An 18,501-nucleotide genomic window follows, 5' to 3' on the forward strand; every position below is an offset into this window, starting at 1 on the left:
TCCCATTACTTTGGGTTTGCTACATTTTTTTGCCTTAAAAAATCAGACAAGGAGAACAAATGGTGGAAGTGGGAGGAGAGGTATTAAATCACATGAAACGGTGCAACGTTTGAGAGGTAAGTGGATAGGGCTGGGTACCGAACTTCAACACTCCTCCATGGTATCGAGAATGGAAAAAATTCAATACCAAATTTGAATACATAAAGAGTAAATCCCATCATCGTCAGTGAGCCAATAAGCATACATCATGCTTCCACTAAGCTCTAATAATGCTTGTGATTGTCTGTCTGACGTTACACGTCGTGGAGGCATTTATGAAAAACTCATCACACGTGTGTGTGTGTGGTATTTTGAGAGGCTTGACTACTGTGTGTCACATCGGTGTAAAGGAGCTGAAAAATAACAAAAAAAGATTTGTACCACAATGTGTGAGAAATTTCCGTTCCGCGAAGGAATGTCTGTTTGTGTTTTGGCCTGTGTGTTGGTATCAACTGCCCAGTTTGACAGCCAGGCCGGGTTGCCAGATATACCTGTAGAAACATAAACCCAGCGCGCTACAGCTGGAACGTTAGTACAGCCATAAAAGCAGCAAACAAACGAACAGGATCAACGGAGATTGATTTTACCCAACCTAAAAAAAAACGGCATGTTTCTAACAGTTGCGTGACCAGAGACGTAACAAACCCCGGGTAAATATTGGAGATGTATTTGAAAGACGGAGACAGCTTAGAGCCCAAAAGGACGCAGAGTTCACTATTTTCCTCCTGAACAGGTAGCTAAGCATTAGCTTCAGGCTAATTTATCACGGCTACAAGGGACGAGCATTTTATGTCATTTCAACATTTGTGTACTCACATTGAATTATATAGCTAGAGTACCGGAGGTGGTTACTCGCAAAAACAATTAAAGTAAGTCAAGTAAAGTGATCCCGACTGGTCCTGGCTAACACCGCTAACTGCTAGCTAACGTTACCGGAGGACCACCTGTTCAGCGGCCGTAGCCGACAACGGTGAGTTATTTTAAGCAAAGAGACGGGGGCTGTAAATCCCGTGAGTTGGAGAGGACAGTTTTTAGTGGTTCCTACCGTAATTCTAAGCCTAGGAAGTGTGTCTGTCCGTCGGGTGGAGAGGACGGCGAGGTTGTTGTGTTTTTAGCGCCTCCTACCGTAATTCTAAGCCAAAAAAGCCAGCATCTAACGTTAGCTACTCTGCTGTGCTGTGGAGTAATGTCTGGCTACGTGAGACAAGCGTCTAGCAACATTGTTGTGGATGCTGGGGTCTCAGCCTGGCAACCTCCGTGAACTTCTTCTCCGAGTCTGGGGAGGAGGGGGGCGGGGGAGACGACTCTCTCCAGTATTTTGAATTTGTACTGCAGTATCTATTTTAAATACTAGCTGACAGTATTACATATTGCACCTTTAAATATGTAGGTGTTAATATAAAGATGTAAATGTTCCTTTAAGGATGTCAATGTTGCTTTAAAGCTGTGGATGTTACTTTAAAGATTTAAATGTTGCTTTTAAGATGTGGATGTTCCTTTAAAGATGACAATATCTTACATGTATTATCACAGGGTAAACATGTAAATGTGAAAGACAAGACAATTTGAAGTGCACAGAAAAGTGTTGAGTGGTGATGTAAAGTCTCCATATCAACCCCCGCAGTCCGAGCCAGTGAGAACTCAGGAAAGACTGTGCCGGCATGTAGACCAGCCAGGGGCAGCCAGCAACATAATTAAAGGACTAAAAGTCATATTTTTTAAAGGCACAACAAGCAGTGTGTGAGTGGAAATACATTTTCAGGCCTGTGAGAGAACACAAGGGAGCAGAACCGGTTTGTTTACAACACAAAGCAAACAGCAAGGGGATACTACGCACTGAGGTACTTCACATTTTTGCCTCACTGGGTGAAAAACAGATGAAATGAAGACATAAATCTGATCTGCACGGAGGGCGGGGGGATGTAATTTACAGAGCTCTTTGGGAAGTTATATTCTTCTTAATGTGCTCTCCGAGGGCCCCCTGCAGTAAAATGGATTCCCTGAGGGATTCATTAAGCAAAGTAAATTAATCAAATGGGTTTGTTTGCTTACCGATCTGTGCCTACATCCACAATAAAGGTCCCATATTTAGCAAAAAAAATTACATTTCAATGTCTTTTAAAAAAAATGATATAGCAGGTCAAGATGCTATTTAAATATTTGTTTTCACATCCTTGATGTCATGGCCCTGACACACCAACACGGTAATCAGCCGAGGTCTGGCGAGGTCAGTGACTCGAGTCTGTTCGGTGTGTTCCGTGCCGTCGTCCGTTGGAGGGGCCGTCTGACTTCATTTGGGCCGATTTGACATGTTGAATTTGAAGGCGGGCAGTCGGACTCAATGGCCAATCTGATTGGTGGAGCGTTAACCTGGAAATGACGAGCGGGATGAGCCTGACTAACGGCCTCTCAAAATGTGACGAAAATCTGTTAAACTGACCTTTGTCGATCTGAAATGAAGACAGATTTAGCAACTGCACGGCCTATTTCTCGCTTAAAATGATTTCAGAAACACGTTCAATCAGCTGCCAGTTTTCATTTTTTGGGCGACAATACAGATTAGCGCCGCCTGCTGTTATGGAGACGTATTACGTCTCGTGCACGTGCAGAACGTACGCTCAAGTCAGCGTTGCCTTTTCTGCCGAAGGTCGGCCGTCGTGTCAGGGCCGGTGCCAGGGGCAGTTTCCTCCACTAGTTTGGTCTCTGTCAGCACTACTTGAACAAAAACTCTCACTATTACTCTTACTAATTTAATTTATAGTGTCAAATGATAACAGAAGTTATCTCAGGACAGAGTAGGTCTAGACCACACTCTGCCATCAAACATTTGGATGGTTTTCATAAAGTTGCAACTGATAGTTATACCTCGTTAAATGGTTAATAAATACTTTGTAGTACATCTTTAAACGTTGCAACTTTATAATCCACATAACCATCCACATAACGTTTATAGGCGATTTACAAATGATTTGTTGATTAAATCATGAACACATACTTGATATAAAATATAAAATGCTATGACGTGTGCAACAATAAACTGTTAAAATCACAAATTATAGCATTACTTATAAATAGTTACATTGTTAATTACAATTCAATTGTTTGTTCACAGTGAAATTGCTATTTAGTTTACTTAAATATAAATTCACCGTGTTAATTAATGATGCTTATTATAAAGCGTTACCTTTATTTTTCATACGTCCTGCATGTCGCTCAGCTGTTGAAAAACAAGTCTGAAATCTAAAGCTTTAACAACAACAGAACAAAAACATTTGGAATCCTTTTTTAAATGATTTATTAAGAAATGTTCACAAAGTGTTGCACTGATGGGAACAGACGGGAAGTCATCGTACAGAGATGTTTGGACATACGATGGGGAGGGAAAATGACTGGAAACACGAACGGTGGGTTGGCGGAAGCGGCTGTGGCTGTGCGGCGACCCCGTTACCTCTGAGACACTGAAACAGACGGAGACAGAAAGTGTTACATCTTATTCTGGGATGCTTTTACTTTGAATTTGTCTCTTTAAAACCATTCTCAGAAAACATCTGTAACCCCTAAACCCGTAAATATATTTTAATCTTTAAAAAAGATTGAAATTTTCACTGTAAATGCATGTCGGTTCCAAAAAAAAATCCAGTGTCGGTCGATCCCTAGTTTTTCATAAATGTAGGGCCGTAAGAAGTACAGAGATGTAGTGGAGTAGGAGCAGAAAGAATCGCAGAAATAGCAGAACGTGGAAATACAGTAAAGTACCTCAACACTGTACTTTGTTGTGAAGTTTGTGTCAAAGTGACTCAAGCGTTGATTGTCGCGATAACGTTTAAATGAAGAGCTGCATGTTTTTACCTCCAGCGTTGTTTTGAGACAGCTCCAGCGCCAGGTCGTTCCTGTTGATGGTTGTTAAATATTCGATGGTCATATCCACCGCCTGCAGAGGCTGAAGTTGCACCATCAGGTCCACTGTTTGAAGCCTGTCTGCACCATCCAGCTTGCTTGTTGGGATTATTTTTTCCAAGTACCACTTGAAAGCCCGGAAATCATCCGCTCCCAATTCCTGCAGCGTTCTCGCAAGCAGCTGTTTGACTTCCGATGTCCTGTTAAGATGAGAGGACAGATTCCGTTTCAGATGATTCTCTGAAAGAGCTGGTTTAAAAAAAATAAATAAATTGATTTTCAAATTCAAATTGATCTTCATTTGAATGATCTGATATTGATTCATAATCCTGACATGCTCTTTTAAGAGGCTCCGTTTTAAAGCTAGAGTGAAGATGTTGGTATCATATGAAAGCAGACGATCTACGGAATCCATGTCGTGTTAAATAACGCTCCAAAGTTAGGCGACATTTTGGCAGAGAAGAGGGAAAAACGGGCATGGCGGCTTTACAGGTGTATGGCTTTAGGTATACTCTCTGCGTCACACCCTCTGCACTAAACAAAGCCCTTTTTCTGTCTCTATGTAACTGCTTTGGGGGTCAATTTAAATGACAGCATTACTAGTTTTAATAATGCAGCAGGTTAGATGGTTCCTTGTACAATTTTCAGCATTAGTTATCTGAGAATCTTTTTCATATGCAAGCAAAATTGATATAACGGAAATATCCCTGATCTAATCGATAGCTTGTGAACCGGAATTAAATCAGGAAATCAGTGGCGATACCAAGCCCTAATTCTAGCTTTAAACCATTTTGTTCATAGGCAGAAACACATACTAACTATAATGTAGTCCAGTTCATAACCCCTGCAAACTACAACCTCAGTCAACAACAAACAAAGTTAAACCAACGTCTTTCAACTCAACATTACCATCTTCCGTTTTACTGGATTGAATCAGATTTCGCAGTTGTACCTTAAAGGGGCCACTGAGCATATCAAGTGTAAATATGTACGTTTTTATAAATAACATGTCTAGTTTTTTTTTATCTTCAGATGTAAACAGGAGTTGACTTGATTGGGACTGAACTGTTGATGATTCAAACTTTAGATTTTTCCTGTCATTGAGCTCAGTTAACTCAGTTCTGTCAGGTCCATTAAAGTCAAGAACACAGACAATAAAAATGCTTTAGGAAATTTTATTGAATAAATAAACGAATTCAATTTGGGCGGTATGGCTCTGTTCAGAGGAGTCCCCTGACCTTTCATGAGCACCATGAAAAAGCAGAGAGTCAGGGGACAGCAGCAGCATATGGGGACGCTCACACAGTTTAAGACTGGGAGAACTAAACTATTCCCCCATGTGAGCAGAGCAGCAACGATGACATAGAAATAAATGTCACCTTATACACGACAAGGTGGAGCAGGGGAGGAGGTGGGTTGCATAGATGCGAGCAGCAAGCAGTTAGGAGCAAACTAAAACAGCTTTAAGTAGGACGCCCTGTTTGAGGGTAGCCATTTAGCAGCAAGGGGAGTTGACCAGCTGATGCGCTGATGCAGATCAGCTGATGCAGCTCAGCTGATGCAGATCAGCTGATGTGATGCGTCTTGACTACTTGGCCTGCCAGAACTGACACTCAATTTAAAAAACGTATTACGTCTCGCGCACGCGCAGAACGTACGCTCAAGTCAGCGCTGCCTTTTCTGCCGAAGGTCGGCCGTCGTGTCAGGGCCGGTGCCAGGGGCAGTTTCCTCCACTAGTTTGGTCTCTGTCAGCACTACTTGAACAAAAACTCTCACTATTACTCTTACTAATTTAATTTATAGTGTCAAATGATAACAGAAGTTATCTCAGGACAGAGTAGGTCTAGACCACACTCTGCCATCAAACATTTGGATGGTTTTCATAAAGTTGCAACTGATAGTTATACCTCGTTAAATGGTTAATAAATACTTTGTAGTACATCTTTAAACGTTGCAACTTTATAATCCACATAACCATCCACATAACGTTTATAGGCGATTTACAAATGATTTGTTGATTAAATCATGAACACATACTCGCAGATCAGCTGATGTGATGCGTCTTGACTACTTGGCCTGCCAGAACTGACGCTCAATTTTTAAGGCGGTTACATTTTTAAGATTTTTTTTTAAGTGTTTCTACACTGTTGGCTAGTGGTGAAAAGTAACTAGTATTGGAGTATTTCCACAGTGTGTATTAGTACTTTTGCTGCACCACTGCGGCTGTGACTCTGATAAAACCAATGAAAGGGTTAACAGTTTGTGTTTCTTAAAAAAGCAACAGGATGCCATGCTTCCTGTCAGGCAGGCTGACTGAGAATCTCTTTCATATCCGAGCAAAATTGGTATTATAACGGAAATATCCCTGATCTAATCGATAATGAATCAAATCAGAAATCAAACTGAATCAGGAGCTTGTGAACCGGAATCGATTCAGGAAATCAGTGGCGATACCAAGCCCTAATTCTAGCTTTAAACCATTTTGTTCATAGGCAGAAACACATACTAACTATAATGTAGTCCAGTTCATAACCCCTGCAAACTACAACCTCAGTCAACAACAAACAAAGTTAAACCAACGTCTTTCAACTCAACATTACCATCTTCCGAAAATGCGGAACTCAGGACTGAACTGTTTTACTGGATTGCATCAGACTGTATCAGCGGCGTATCTCAGAGTCATTACGTCTGTAGCGGCCAGTGTTACCAACTTAGCGTCTTTGTTGCTAGATGTAGCGACTTTTTAGACCCCTTAGCGACTTTTTCTTTCTACTTTCTGTAGAAGAGACACACACCCCCCTCCCCCCGCTCTGCTCTCTCCACTTGCGCAGCAGCACTGCACAGGCAGTTAGAAGGGGAAGTCCAAGCCAGTCTTCTTCAGCCTCCATTTTGTAGTTTTCAAGTACATCTAAGTAATAATGATAATATAAGTTACTGTAGTGAGTTTGCGATTATTTGGCTAAAGATTTTTATTTATTTCTATCTACCTTGCTCTTGATCTCTGACTTGCTGCACCTGACACAACCACTAAGCTTCATGCACGTTAGTGCGTAATGAACTAGCTACTTTTAGAGACTTTTGGAGCTAGTGCTAGCTCCTTTCATTTGAAAAGGAGTTGGCAACACTGGTACCAGCTCACGATCCAGCTCACTTCGACTGGAGCACAAAGGGGGGAGTGAAATTACCTTCAATGTATCGGGATTTTATGGTTCAATGTTGCTTTTAATTGTCCCCTGAATAATAAACAGGAAACCACCGCCCTCCTCCCCCTTTCTTTAACTCTTCCTGCCACTTTTCCTTGACAACGTCTTTAAAACGTGAATACAGTGGGTTCAAACGGATGATAACGATACACTTTGTGATAGCAGTGGTTTACACAGAGCAGAGAAACTAAAGCGCCATAAGGACACACTGCAGAACAGATACCGACGTCTGTAGACAGGATGAATCATGTTTAAACACGTTTAGAGTGAATCAGCAGCGTTCAGCAGAGCAGCTGCAGGACGTCATGAGAGGACGAGGAGGAAAAAATGAAAAAGTTATTAAAAATACTCACTGAGGTCCAGCCATCGTGTCTCTGTCAGTTCGCTCTGTTCTTCCTGCAGACCTCATACAGGAAATGGAAGATGGTGACGTGGAGAGACAAAAGTCTCCAATCAGAGCAGACTGGGCTTTTTCGAAGAGACAGGCGCTGGGCCTGGCCGCCGAATATCTCAGGCAGCTGGGCAATATATCAATACTATATTGATATTGTGATATGAGACTAGATATCGTCTTATATTTTGGATATTGTAATATCGTGATAGGACATAAGTGGTGTCTTTTCCTGGTTTTAGAGGCTTCATTACAGTAAAGTGATGTCATTTTCTGACCTCACCAGACTGTTGTAACTGTTCTATTATTTACCTTTACCCACTTAGTCATTATATCCACATTACTGATGATTATTTATCAAAAATCTCATTGTGTAAATATTTTGTGAAAGCACCAATAGTCAACACTACAATATCGTTGCGGTATCGCTATCGAGGTATTTGGTCAAAAATATTGTGATATTTGATTTTCTACCATATCGCCCAGCCCTAATTGTTACCCTTCAGTTTCCGGCTTTATTCATGCAGATACCTGATATCCGCGCTGAGCCTCCTCTGATGTAAAGGGGCGGAGCCTGGAAGGCGTAGATGACGTCATTCTCAGCTATGCTGGTCAGATCCTCCTCATCAAAGAAGGAGCGCTGGAACCCTGTGGAGTAAACCTCCGTCAGGATCACCTGGAGACCAACACACACACACACACACACACACACACACACACACACACACACACACACACACACACGTTAATTTCCCTTATTACAGTGCTAAAATCTCATTAATCTCATAATGTTGTAAGAGTGAACTTTAAACCCACTTGATGGAGCACCATCTGCATTTCTACTCCCTCTAATCTCAGATTTGGTTTAACCCTTGTGTTGTTTTCCCGTCGACCATGCAACTTATCCTCCCGGGTAAAAATAGAAAATTAACTCGCACTTTATTTCACTACCACCAGTATATACACCACCGACATAATCTTATTACCACTAGTTTTACACTTATTTGGGGAATTCATGGTCAATAAACCTCATTTATGTGAAATTATACCTAGTTTTTGAGTTAAAAAAGCTGAAAATATAGTTAAAGCTTTAGTGCGTAACTTTTTGACATTAATCAACGTCCGTTACATTCAAGCCATTGCCAAATTAGTTGCTACAAAGCTAACTAATAATAATAATAATAATAATAATAATAATAATAATAATAACTTGGACTTATATAGCACCTTTCAAGGTACCCAAGGGGTCAAAGGACTTAGTGAAAATAAATGTTTTGAGGTAGGGATGGGGCAGAGCAGACGTGGTGTGGTAGACTGTCCCTAGACTATCCCACCCTGTTTTTTCTGCCTCACTCCCGGCCTTTAAGGGACTTCAGTCGGGATGAAAGCGGACAACAGCCCCGGGGACACTTCACATCCACAGTTAGCCAGCAGCCAGCCACTATCATTAACTTACAGCAATCCGAACCCAGCCAGCACAAACTCCAGTGCCAGGTGATAACGATGCTAACGGCAGTAACAGAAACTTCTATGTTCTGTCGGGGAAACGGACCATATCGCCCCAGGCGTCCGAGTCTGGCCGGCCGCACTGCTGTTGTGAAATTCTCCCCCCTTTTGCGTTTAGCGGGCTTCTTTACAGTTACGTTTGACCCACAAAAAGTAAAGGTGAGGAGAGTCCAAAAGCCACACCCGGCAGCCATCCCATTGATGTAGGTGTATCCTCGGCCGGTATCTCTGGGGCTGTGGCTCAGCACCGGAGATATTCGGCGGCCAGGCCCAGCAACGAAGTAAGTCTCTCAGCAGGGTTGAGTAACGTTACAACAAACCCTTCCCTACCCCCCAGTGCTGAAAACATCCAAAAAGTGACACTGACGTGAAATATATTGTGATATTGTGTTTTTAGCTGCTGGCTAATGTTAGCTTGCTTGCTCGCTAACTAGCTCAGTCCGTAGGGAGTTGGGCTGGGAACCGGCGGGTCGCCGGATCAAGTCCCTGTACGGACCAAAGAAGGGAGTGTGAATTGGCAGCTGGAGAGATGCCAGTTCACCTCATGGGCAGTGCAAAAATGCTCTTGAGCAAGGCACAGTAGCCCCCCAACCGCTCAGGGCGCCGGTCCAGCACTGGCAGCAAAACAACAGATGTGTCCTCTGATCAAAAGTGACACTGAAATTGTATTTTATCTCAAATAACATTTTTATTTTTAAAACAAATCCCACATCAAAATCACTAAATAAAAAGAAAATAAATCAACTAAGAAGGCGTAGTGATGTTGGTAGTCCAACAAATGAAATCCAAAGTAGAGTACGCTCTAGCCTAGGCCGAGGAAAATATCTCATTGCGATTATTTTGGCTGATATTGTGATATGATTCACGATATTGGAGGGAATGATCGTTTTTGTATCATTATTCAGATTTTCATTGAAAATTATTAACATTGAAAGAACTAAAATGATTATAGTGGGATTTTTGCGAGGATCTGTACCAAACAGATACAGGATTACAGATACAGGACTACAGGATTTGTAGGCCGTGACGTCTCTGCAGCTCCACAATACTTCATTCAGAATGGTTTGAGACATATTTTGCCATTAACAAATATTGCTCCCCATAGTCCATATTGCGATTTCGATACAATTGCGATTAATTGTGCAGCCCTAATCGCAAGACATTTGGTTATCTCAACCAGCCCTTTTTTGGGAGGGCATTTTAGGCCTTTATTTTTTATAGCTGAAGACATGAAAGGGGACAGAGAGGGGGAACGACATGTATTAAAGGGCCACAGGTCGGAGTCGAACCCACGGCCGCCACGTCGAGGAGTAAACCTCTATACATGGGCGTGCGCCCCACTAGGTGAGCCACCCAGGCGCCCAAATCTTTACACATTTATACTGATTTATGCATCGTTACATCCCTAGTTTAAAATAGGAAGATCTAAGGAGGAATCTGGGTGCCCCCTGGTTAGTTCCTCCTGCTTTACATTACCTGGTCTGGGGATATTTTCCCCTCGTCAGCCACCATCCTTCTCAGACCGGCCACGGAGCCAAACAGAGGCACAGCCAGCCCGACCCGCAGGTACCTCTGTCCTTTGGTGCTGAACACCAGAATCACACACAACAACCTGCCACGGAGGAAGACAAACAATCAGGGATGGTGGGAAAAAGAACGACAAACTATTTTGATTGCTGTGCCATTTCTACCACAGCTACTCCTCTACGGCCAGGAAGGGACAAAAGAAGACTTTCATGAATAAATCAATACATTTTAACATTAATAATAGATCATTAGGACTTAGTTTTATGTGTGCCAAATGATGGAATCTCGTTGCATTTTTAAAAACCGCGAGCGCTTGGCTCTGACCTCTCCACAGGCAGGGCTGACATGAGCAGGGTGCTTGGGACATAATGGCTTCTCTGAACAACACGGAGGAGATACAGAGGAACCCCAGCAGCTGTCTGTGGAAGTCTAGGGACTGGAGACGGCAGCTAATGGCATAGAAGGCAGGGTTTCTGCAGGGTTTACCAAATTTAAGACTTTAAGACCTTTTTAACCCTCCGGTTATCCTCAAATGTACTAACACCCCTCATCATTGGGCTGACCCCAGCAATTTAAACATCCAAAAATGATTGTAATTAAAATGATCACCCAATTGTATGTGTCAGGTACTTTATGTTTGTTGCCTACCTAAATACCCCTTTAGATAAAACAGAACACCCCGTCTGAACAAATACACAACCAAGGTCTATGAATTGTCTGTCCCATGTCAGCAGTTCAACCTCCAGACTGGTTCTGTTTTAGCTGCTAGCAGTCGAGCAAATAGTTTTACTTACGATCTAAGATGAGGGGTCCCAACCTTTCTTTTTTGTTAACCTTTATTTATCCAGGTAAGTCGATTGGGAACTATTTCTCATTTGCAACGACGACCTGATCACATACACACAGTTCTACAGTCATACCTGGAAGCTGCCCAGTACAACCACAGTCTGATCTGCTGGCCACTGAGCAGCTCCACTGGAGCGGTTGGGGTTAAGGGCCTTGCTCAAGGGCACCTCAGTGGTGGTAATGAGGGAGGGACAAGCGCAGCTCTTTCATTTTCCCCACCCAGATTTTATCCTGCCGGTCTGGGGATCTAACCGACGACCTCCTGGTCACAAGCTTCTTTAACCTTTAGGCCACCACTGTCCTGTGGACCAATTTTTCGATTGACAATTATTTTGTCGTTTGTTTTCTCTGGAAGTTCAAGTTGTCGTCCAGTCTGGTGTCTGAGGGTTCAGGCTTGATCTCTGCAGGGGAGGTTGTGTGGCTCAGGTCCTATCTGTTTGAGACACCTGCAAGCTGCTTCACATCCTCCCGGATCCACTCTTCATATACGTTTACAATCCATCATTTTTGTCATCCTAATTATGTAATTTGATGATGTTAATCTATTCTGTACACGCAGCCTCTAATAATTGCATGTATGTTCGTCCAGGGAGAGGAAGCCCTCCTTAGCTGCTCTTCCTGAGGTTTCTTTCATTTTTCCCTAATTAGCCCATGAGTTGGAGCCATTTCATTGGCAACCAGCGTGTGACGCTGGGGGTGGAAAAAGTTTATTTACATTTTGGCCTAATTGGTTCAGCTGCGTTGCACACAGCAAGGTCACACGTCACAGTGTTTTGACCGTGGTTAGGTGTATGGTGAAAACGTGGTTAAGTGTATGATAACGTGGTAAGACTAAAAGAAGAACCATTATTTAGTTTGATTAGTTTCTAGTTTTATTTCAAATAAACGGATTGTCATATCCAACTCTTGGACAACAAGTTATTGATTGGCAATTGTTTGTTAAAAAAAAACCCCGCATCTACACCGACGCCGCGCGTTAACTACCGACCAAACAAAAGAACAAATGTGCGCCAACACCTCGTGTTGTCTTCCCGTCGACCATTAACTTGTTGTCCTTCCGGGTCAAAATTTGAAGCTTGACGTTTTTTCATTTAAGATTATTTTTGGCATTATAGGCCTTTATTTGATAGGACAGCTTAGATGTGAAAGGGTAGAGTGAGGGGGAATGACAGGTCGGAACCGAACCCACGGCTGCTGCGGCAAGGACTGAGCCTCTGCATTTGGCCGTGCGCTCTACCTGGTGAGCTACCCAGGCGCCCAAAGATTATGGTTTTGTCGTTTTATTTTATGCTTTTGATGCCATTTTAAAACGTTTTTTTCGTATTCATGGTCGACAAACCCAATTTATATGACATTATACCTCATTTTTGAGTTAAAAAAAATGCAGAAATGATGAATTATTTTGACTAATAGTTAAGAGTGTTAAATTAAGATAGTTAAGAGAGAGCGTTCCCATTGGCTGTTCTGCCCATGCAGTGCCATGCGTCAGAGTGGAGAGGGACTCTACTTCAAATCCTGCTGGTTTTTTTGCATTCTACCCACTGCAGCTTTACAGTAATTATTACAGTAATAGCCTATAAAGTTATACGATTGGTCCAGTAGTGAATGTTCAGAGCCCCGGTACCGATCCACAGCCCTGGGGTTGGCAACCTCTGATTTAAGGGACCGACTGGGTTCATATTCTTCAAACATATCAGAAATGTATTTTGGGCCTTAAGCCATGAAGTGATTTATAAACCTGCAGCAGGTGTTTGAAGATTGTCCTGTGACTGAAGTGTAATATCATTCTACTGGTTCTCGTCAGGCACACAACTATTGTTAAATCTGTACATCTGAAGAAAAACAGCATCTACTGAAGCGATGGGTTTACTCCTGTTTCAGTGATTTGGGCGGGGAACAGGAAACTTCAAAAGAGCACAGTAAAAAAAGAAGAAAAGAGCACAGTAATTGGCTGCGCTGATCAAGCCTCGGCTTAAGGATATGCTAATTCCATTTTTCATACCAGTGTGGACAAAACAAAACACTGTTACTGCTCAACCTTTCTGTAAGGGGGAGTGGATATTTTTGCTCATTTACAGCTTTCATTTTAGCATTCATTTGAGACGATGATTAGCATTTTCTTGACAAAACACTCTTTATTTTTGCTCCCATCTTATGATACAACATTCAGTTAAACTGATTTCTAATCAGTTCTAATGTGTATCTATGTATGTATATGTATGGGTGTGTATATATATATATATATATATATATGTATAGGTATATATGTGTGTATATACGTGTCTATACAACTTGTTTCTACTTGAATTGTGTTGCATTTCCACTATATCAATGCATATATGTGTGTTTCATGCCTGTATAGATATGTTTTTGTCTTTGTTAAGCACTTTGATGCAAACAAATAATTTTTTGGGTTTATCCGCCTTTATTTGACAGGACAGCTAGGTGAGAAAGGGGAGGGGGGGTGGGTGGGCATGCAGGAAATCATCACAGGTCGGATTTGAACCCTGGACCTCTGCGTCGAGGCATAAACCTCTCAGCAGTGCTCGAATTACGTGGGAGCCAGAGGGAGCCGAGCTCCCATAGAGTGAGGACTGGCTCCCATGAAAGCAACAAAGTCAAAAATCTGAGGGGGGGTCTCTCACATATATATATATATATATATATATATATATATATATATATAGCCTCGTTAGGCTATGTGCAGGGTGTGCCAACTTTTCTTTATGAGATAGAGAGACCCCCTTAAAGACAAAAAGAAAATTCGAGCACTGCCTCTCAGTATATGTGCGCCTGCTCTACCCACTGAGCAACCCGGCCACACTTGTTAGCTTTTAAAGTGCTACACAGATGAAATAAACTTAAACTTAATTAAAGTTCCTATAAATAGTAACACTGCCTGTAGTTATTTACAGCCGCGACGTGTTTCTTCGTTAATTCATTTGATAAAATGGCTTCAGCCACTGAGATGCACACAGAAGGTCCGTGTCACGTTCACACAGCACGCTTTACATTAAGTGTAAACAAAATCGTCCAGCATAGCAAAGAGCAGACGATTGCCGAGGGACAGAGCCCAGTGTTTGGATATCTGTCTGGGCACAGAAAATGTTGGTTTGCTAACAAACAGTTAAGTGTTTACGGCTCACTGACGCAATCTGGCTGGGAGTGAGCTGAACTCTTCACACAGAGAATCACATTTAAAAAAATATTTTTTCTAATAAATCTGTTTTCTCCTCTGTTTATCCCTCAGAAGTGTTTCCTCTCACCCTGCCTGCCACACAGTGAAAAGAAAAGGACGGTAACTAAATAATGTGGACTTTGGCACGCTGTCGGAACGAAGCTCTTTAAAACGGTTTCCCAAATTAGAAGGGATGCTGGCTGAACTTGTATGAACTATTACAAAGACTAAAAACTAAAAAGGTAGGAAATAACTAGCGAGAAGAAACCCAGCCAAAGCTTAAAATAGTATTTAACACACCTCTGAGTGTCAACCACATAAGAGTTGAGCTTCACATACAGGAGCTGTGCTGATTTAAAAGGTACATTTTTACCTAAAACGCTCTCCCAAATGCTTACGTTTAGATTTGAGGTTCAAGATGGAATTTGGCTTTATTGCCAAGAAGGAGATCAATATGACTCTCATATCTATTTGTTCAACATATAGCTGGGGTTTGTGAATATGAGGTTGAGTAGAAATTTTTGCCCAAACAAGGCCAAAAATATAGTACCTGCCACAGCTTTAGCAAAATCTGAAGTGTACTGGTGTATTTCTTGGCTGGGAGCAGTAACTGTCTGGACAAATGTAGCTCACAATTAGGGAGTTTTAGAGGTGCTGTTAGGCAGATTTTGTTACCCTCAGACAGAGCCAGCTCCCATTTCCAGTCTTTGTGCTAAGCTAAGCTAACTGGCTGCTGACTGTAGACTTATAGGGCGCTTTCACAACAATAGTTTGTCGGACTCTGTGCAATTCGGGTGTGAAGTTGCAACATTGTTGTTGTGGTGTTGCTCCATTATTTCTGAGACCAGAAGTGTCTGCGAGTTTTGGAAATTCTGTCCAATAAGCAAGCGACCGTCTCGACGTGTGTTCAGTGTTTTGTTGTTTTTCTCCATAAGATGGTGAATAAAACATGTTTTTCTTAAAGACCTCATATTATGCTCATTTTCAGGTTCATAATTGTATTTAGAGGTTATATCAGAATAGGTTTACGTGGTTTAATTTTCAAAAAACACCATATATTTGTTGTACTGCACATTGCTGCAGCTCCTCTTTTCACCCTGTGTGTTGAGCTCTCTGTTTTAGCTACAGAGTGAGACATCTCACTTCTGTTCCATCTTTGTTGGGAGTCGCACATGCTCAGTAGCTAGGTAAGGACTACTAGCCAGTCAGAAGCAGAGTATGAGGGCGTGCCCTGACAGTACCTAGGTAAGGACTACTAGCCAGTCAGAAGCAGAGTATGAGGGCGTGCCCTGACAGTACCTAGGTAAGGACTACTAGCCAGTCAGAAGCAGAGTATGAAAGCGTGCCCTGACAGTACCTAGGTAAGGACTACTAGCCAGTCAGAAGCAGAGTATGAGGGCGTGCCCTGACAGTACCTAGGTAGGGACTACTAGCCAGTCAGAAGCAGAGTATGAGGGCGTGCCCTGACAGTACCTAGGTAAGGACTACTAGCCAGTCAGAAGCAGAGTATGAGGGCGTGCCCTGACAGTAGCTAGGTAAGGACTACTAGCCAGTCAGAAGCAGAGTATGAGGGCGTGCCCTGACAGTACCTAGGTAAGGACTACTAGCCAGTCAGAAGCAGAGTATGAGGGCGTGCCCTGACAGTAGCTAGGTAAGGACTACTAGCCAGTCAGAAGCAGAGTATGAGGGCGTGTCCCTGACAGTACCTAGGTAAGGACTACTAGCCAGTCAGAAGCAGAATATGAGGGCGTGCCCTGACAGTTCCTAGGTAAGGACTACTAGCCAGTCAGAAGCAGAGTATGAGGGCGTGCCCTGACAGTTCCTAGGTAAGGACTACTAGCCAGTCAGAAGCAGAGTATGAGGGCGTGCCATGCTAGCAGCTAGGCGAGCATTATAACGTGTGTTCCAAAGTGACCACGTTTGTCTCTGAAGTAAAGGCTGGACTACAGTAGAGCTGTTTGGAGCAGTTAGTGAACAGTGTTTTCTGTTGGAGATGGTAAGTGCGGGGGGTGCACGATTCAGAAAATGTCACGATTCAATATCGATTTTTATGCTCAAGATTCGATTCAAAATCGATTTTCGATTCAAAAACGATTCACAGTATGTAAATGGAGTTACTTTTCCAAATGATTGCAGTAGACATACAATTTTTGCATTTTTTTATTTAAAAAATGTGAATTGATTTTTGGAATTCTATGAATCATTTTGAATCGGTAGAGCTTGAATCACGATACGAATGTGAATCGATTTACGGTTACACACCGGCTGCGTGTCAGCTGCGTGGCGTGAGCGTGTCAGCTGCGTGGCGTGAGCGTGTCAGCTGCGTGGCGCTGAGCGTGTCAGCTGCGTGGCGTGAGCGTGTCAGCTGCGTGGCGTGTCCGTTTTTCTTTCAGCTCCCATGGTAACAGGTTAGAGCTTGCACACGGCCTGTGTGACAAACACGTCCCAGGCAGGTCTCGAGACATGCCAAAAACACGTGCATGCAAGAAACAGAACCAACGCCTATTTATTACGCAACACGCAAGCGTGTTGGAAGCGTTTCCAGGCAACATAGAATAGGAAAAGATGTTTATATGTCATTTTAACACGAATACATTTAATAAATGACATGTTGATGTTTGAAAGTCTCTAGGTTTTGATATAAATGCAGATATAAATGTCATTTAAAAACAAAAATCGATTTTCTAATATTGCACCTGTCAATACAGAACCAAATATTCTGTATCTTATTTTGACGTCAATACTGCCGACGTGGTCTTTGCTGTAATCAAATCAGTCTATATTTATGTTTAACATGGTATTTCATTTTATCAATGGGAAACATCCATGTGTACAGACAAGGCTAGCAGCAGCAGCAGCAGCAGCAGCGTCAGACACCTTTCTGCTGTGTAAAGACGTAGAAAACGCCACGCAGACGCCACGCAGCTGACACACAACAGAAACGCCACGCTCATGCCACGCTCACGCCACGCTCATGCCACGCTCACGCCACGCAGCCAGTGTGTAACCGGCCTTAGTCCCTCTGGGGTGGACTTTGGGCTTTTTCACTTTGTAAACCTATAAACATGCACAAAAAAGATATATAACACAATAAAGGAAAGGGAAAAAGCCAAAAAGCATAACATGAGCACTTTAATACAAGTTTGATTTCATACGGACCTCTAGCTTTTACAGGAACAGAAACTTTCGTTACATAATCTCCTAGATCATGGTCAGTCTACCTCGGATGGTTTAGATATTATGGCTAATAATAAAAATCCTTACGGAGAAAATCAATGGGATTTTTACTTCGGGAACCACACTGTTGAGCTCTATAGGTCTGGGAGCTCCATTTCAACTACGTGCAGCCCTCCTGCAGAGGACGGGACAGGAGAAGAGGCAGGAGGGAGAGAATAAAGACCACAAACTACAAAAGTACTGTAAGCATGTTGTGAGTATTTAAGTGGAAGCCAGTGTTTAGACTTTAAAACAAAAGCCAAAAGCTCACATGTGGATTTAGTTTTGTGTGTGTTTGCGAAAGACACTACCACATGAACAAAGTGCTCTCACGGTACTTGGTGCTCGTTGAAAAAAAAAAGATGAAAAGAAAATGGGGTCTCCCTCCGTGAAAATGTTTTTTTCACATAATTTTCTGAACAGGCTGAGGAACGGGCTGTCGTGATGTTGAATAAGACATTGTTCCTAAACGCTGAGAGGGTTTTCCACCAGTTTTTCCTTTTTCATACCAGCCCGCCAGCTTCACAATTACTTGTGTTCCTCCTGTGTTCCACACAGCTGTACTTTTTGTCTCCATATCACCCTAACTTATTTATCAAATTGTATTCATCAATTTAGAAAGTTTTAACGTTTTATTGCCTTGTATCTTTCTTATGACGGTGTATCCTATTCTGTGCTGTTGATTTGTTGTTTTTGTA

The 18,501-nt window shown here is 42.4% G+C and overlaps 2 protein-coding genes across 2 annotated transcripts in view; both read right to left on the bottom strand.

The window, feature by feature from the left end:
* usp43b (ubiquitin specific peptidase 43b) overlaps positions 1–18,501 on the bottom strand; it is a 123,869-nt gene that overhangs the window by 52,567 nt on the left and 52,801 nt on the right. The window contains exons 5-6 of the mRNA XM_078270617.1: positions 10,513–10,648; positions 8,062–8,206 (exon numbers count right to left, since the gene is read on the bottom strand). Coding sequence (XP_078126743.1) covers positions 8,062–8,206; positions 10,513–10,648 — 281 coding nt within the window. The remainder of the gene's footprint in view (positions 1–8,061; positions 8,207–10,512; positions 10,649–18,501) is intronic.
* Positions 3,318–7,603, bottom strand: LOC144530843 (uncharacterized). Its single transcript, XM_078270618.1, has 3 exons — positions 7,493–7,603; positions 3,889–4,136; positions 3,318–3,497 (listed from the first exon to the last, which is right to left on the bottom strand). The coding sequence occupies exons 1-3, from the start codon at positions 7,546–7,548 to the stop codon at positions 3,484–3,486; spliced, it is 318 nt and encodes a 105-aa protein (XP_078126744.1). The 5' UTR covers positions 7,549–7,603; the 3' UTR covers positions 3,318–3,483.

This window comes from Sander vitreus, chromosome 15, assembly GCF_031162955.1.
Source record: "Sander vitreus isolate 19-12246 chromosome 15, sanVit1, whole genome shotgun sequence".
Taxonomy (NCBI): Eukaryota; Metazoa; Chordata; class Actinopteri; order Perciformes; family Percidae; genus Sander; species Sander vitreus.